Raw genomic sequence first — 3,426 nt, 5'->3', positions numbered from 1 at the left:
CAAAACAGGGAGACCTTTCACCTCCCTGAAACCAGTTTATTCATGAATTTAATTTACATGTTCTGTGAATAGTTCTGTCATTTTTAATGATACTGTAACAGAATGATCCCATTCCCAGTTTATTGCAGAGGAAAACGCCTTGATCCATGATCAGCTAGCATATTTGAAAAATGGATTTCAGAAATTTAAAATTTGGCAGCCAAAAATATAATGTTATAGTTACTCAAGAGAAAATCAAAATTAGGACCCCACGATATCTTTTCTTAAAGCAACCGAACATGCCATCATTTCTCCATCTTCCCTTAAAATATATATATAATATGAGCCCATTTGTAGGCCATAGTCCTTGTCGATGAGCCATAGGTGAGTCATGCAACCACAAAGTTAAAAGGTTCACCAACTATCGACACCTCTTTATATACACTTGCGGAATGCTAGATTTGATCAATCTAAGCATCCTCTACATATCTCACAGCAAGGTAAACTAGTCTGCAGAAGTTTGCAGCTGCACCGAAAAGACAGTTCGAGTCATTAAGTCCAGAAGTTATCAAAACATCCCCGCGCATAAATTATGAAGACTTCACAGAAACAAGTTATTGGAATTCCAATCAGAACAGCATCATATGCAGTTGAGAAGATGCCGAGACTATTACTGGAAAATGCTGAGCAGCGCTATATTCCATCTCCAGCAAATAAAGCTCTGGCATGCAAGCAAAGTATCATTCTTTTCCTCCTTTCCTCTCTTTCTCAACCATAAATGACATAAGGTTGTTTTACTAATCAGCCAGTCTTATTTGCAGATAAAATAGATTCGATGCTTAAAAGGATGAACAAGCTAGGGAAAAAAGCTGACAAATTTGCTCATGGAATCCGAGAGCATAGTAAGTTATTCAAATTTTGATTTGTGATTAAGAAACATCAAATTGCTTCTCAATCAACGCTGGAAGGATGCTAAATTCATCTCAATTATTGTAACTGCAGTGAGGTTGGGGACCAAGATCACTGAAACTCTTGTAGGGAAGCTGAGCTTGGGGGCTAGGATCCTTCAAGTAGGAGGGGTGAAGAAAGTTTTTAGGCAGTTATTTAGTGTTAGTGAAGGAGAAAGATTGTTGAGAGTTTGTCAATGTTATTTGTCAACCACAGCTGGTCCTATTGCAGGCCTCCTCTTTATCTCTACTGAAAAGCTTGCCTTCTGCAGTGAGAGATCAATTAAGTTGTCTTCTCCAGAAGGAAAATTAGTCAGAATTCATTATAAGGTAACAAACAATATAACATGACGTCTCTCTCCCCTTCCCCTCCCTCTCTGGCATCTCTGATCTCTAAATAATATCAATTTATGCAGGTAGTTGTCCCATTAAGAAAGATAAAGACAGCCAACCAGAGTGAGAATGCGAAGAAGCCATCAGAGAAGTACATAGAAATAGTTACTGTAGACGATTTTGATTTCTGGTTTATGGGTTTCTTCAGCTACCAGAAAGCTTTCAAGTCTCTTCAGCAGGCAGTGACTCAAGCTCAGATGAATACAAGTCATTCAGCTCTGATGTAAACATAAGTTTTTCCCTCTTTTCTTTTATCAAATGTAAATTAATGGCATGAAGAGGTGGTCAACATCATCAGTTGATCTAAGTACCTGTGGCTAGAAAGCTCCTACAAATATGAGAATTAATGGTTATTGATTTTTCAACTTTCTGGGCTTTAAACATTACACATGGTCATTGGCCAAATGACAACACGTCTACCAAGCTAGTCCTCATATAGTGATTAGTCACACTTAATGCTCTCTGATGTGTAATAAGCACCATCAGCTTAGCCCTGCAACTCTGTACATCAGTTGATACTTGACTGGTGCAAGCTGCTTCTTTTTTCCTTTTTGTGGATTCACTGGTAGAGCATTACATGGAAGGAAGATCCTTAACCAAACAATCAAGTTTAGTGACATCTTCAGTGAACTTATCCTGTTATCTGAGGTTGAAATTAAATTCCAGTAACAACTTTTGGCAGCTGGGTTACTTAGGTGACGCAGCTTGATATGGAAAATAAACTGTTTTGGACCAGACCAAGAGTTAAGATTGCATCTACTCCTAAGCTGTTCGACAAGTTCAGAAGAACTGGTTAAGAGTGTGTTTGTCACCTCATCGAAGACCTAATTAAGTGGTCCAATGGATCCTCAAGTTGCAATATTTATGGCTACCGACTTCACAAGAAATATATTTGAAGGGCTATAATGCCCTTAGGCCTTAACTGTGGATCATTAGACGACAAGTCCTCCTAGTCCTAAGATGACATTCCAGCAGGATTAAGCAACTTTGCTGGAAGTAGTTTCTCAAGCCATTAATTAGTCCTAGATCCACAAAGTGCCTGTCTGGTAAAGTATGCAAGGCAATGAAAAAACAGGGTTTTTTTTTTTTTGGTAATAAAAAAGGGTATGAAGATGGGTTGACCCTATAATACCCGGCAGGGAACATTGCGCACAGAACCCCACACACATCTGGAGAGACCTTATCGCACCCATGTCGGGCCGAAGCTAAGGGTACCTCCGCGAGCAAGGCTGGGGGACGTAAATATACCACCACCTCACCAAAGACCAGTGAAAATGACTCGAATCCAAGACCACATCGAGGATGAACGAGCGCCTTAACCACCTAAACCCACCTTCGGGGGTATGCAAAAGCAGGTTTAGTACACTGGAGTCCTAAATGAACCCTTAATCTTGAGGTTAAGTTGGTACTACCACGTGAGCGGTTAGCCAAAGGACAAAATGGTTCCGATTTCTTTTTTGGTCGTTTCCACGATCAAGAGCAGACCATGACACCTTTTAATTTTTTTCACATGCCAGGCATGAACACTACTGGCATTGTAATCTCTTGCAAACTCCAACATTAGGACCCACACATTCCATCATGGCTGCAAATTACTATAAATCTGCAAACTACGGAAGCTCCTAAAAGAAGATCCAAGAAAGTGGAAGTGGACATTCCAGGAAATAAATCAGATGGGATCTTGCATAAGCAGCTAGGCAACGCCCATGATACACAGCATTGCCTCAAAAATCATTTTGTTGACAAATATTATTTGATTTTCCCAGCACAAGAGATAATTTAAGGTATGACCATGACTGTTATCAACTATTAATTTAAACTAAACAAACCAACTGATTCATGTCCTACATTCAGTAATTTCCACCGAGTCCACCCAAGCATGAGTTTATATCATGACAAACTTATTTAAACTTCCAAACCCTCAACCTTCAGTTCAGTTCATCCTAGAAGCAAAGGAGAACAAACGAAATATGAAAAGAGATTCTGCAGAAATTCTCATAAAACACACGCTGAACTTCATAGTTGCAATCATTTAAAAAGCAAAGAGATCTCCAATATTAAGCATCAGGATAGAGAGGATTGTGGGATCGACAAATACAGAATCTTA

The 3,426-nt window shown here is 39.3% G+C and overlaps 1 protein-coding gene across 1 annotated transcript; it reads left to right on the top strand.

Moving 5' to 3' along the window:
* The first annotated feature begins 346 nt into the window (after nt 1-346).
* On the top strand, nt 347-1,684 carry LOC105114347 (GEM-like protein 4). The gene is made up of 4 exons (XM_011010869.1): nt 347-716; nt 801-881; nt 982-1,256; nt 1,343-1,684. The coding sequence occupies exons 1-4, from the start codon at nt 572-574 to the stop codon at nt 1,544-1,546; spliced, it is 705 nt and encodes a 234-aa protein (XP_011009171.1). The 5' UTR covers nt 347-571; the 3' UTR covers nt 1,547-1,684.
* The last annotated feature ends 1,742 nt before the right edge of the window (nt 1,685-3,426 follow it).

Source organism: Populus euphratica, unplaced genomic scaffold (genome assembly GCF_000495115.2).
Source record: "Populus euphratica unplaced genomic scaffold, PopEup_1.0 scaffold753.1, whole genome shotgun sequence".
Taxonomy (NCBI): domain Eukaryota; kingdom Viridiplantae; phylum Streptophyta; class Magnoliopsida; order Malpighiales; family Salicaceae; genus Populus; species Populus euphratica.
This window is presented reverse-complemented; position numbering and strand designations above follow the sequence as displayed.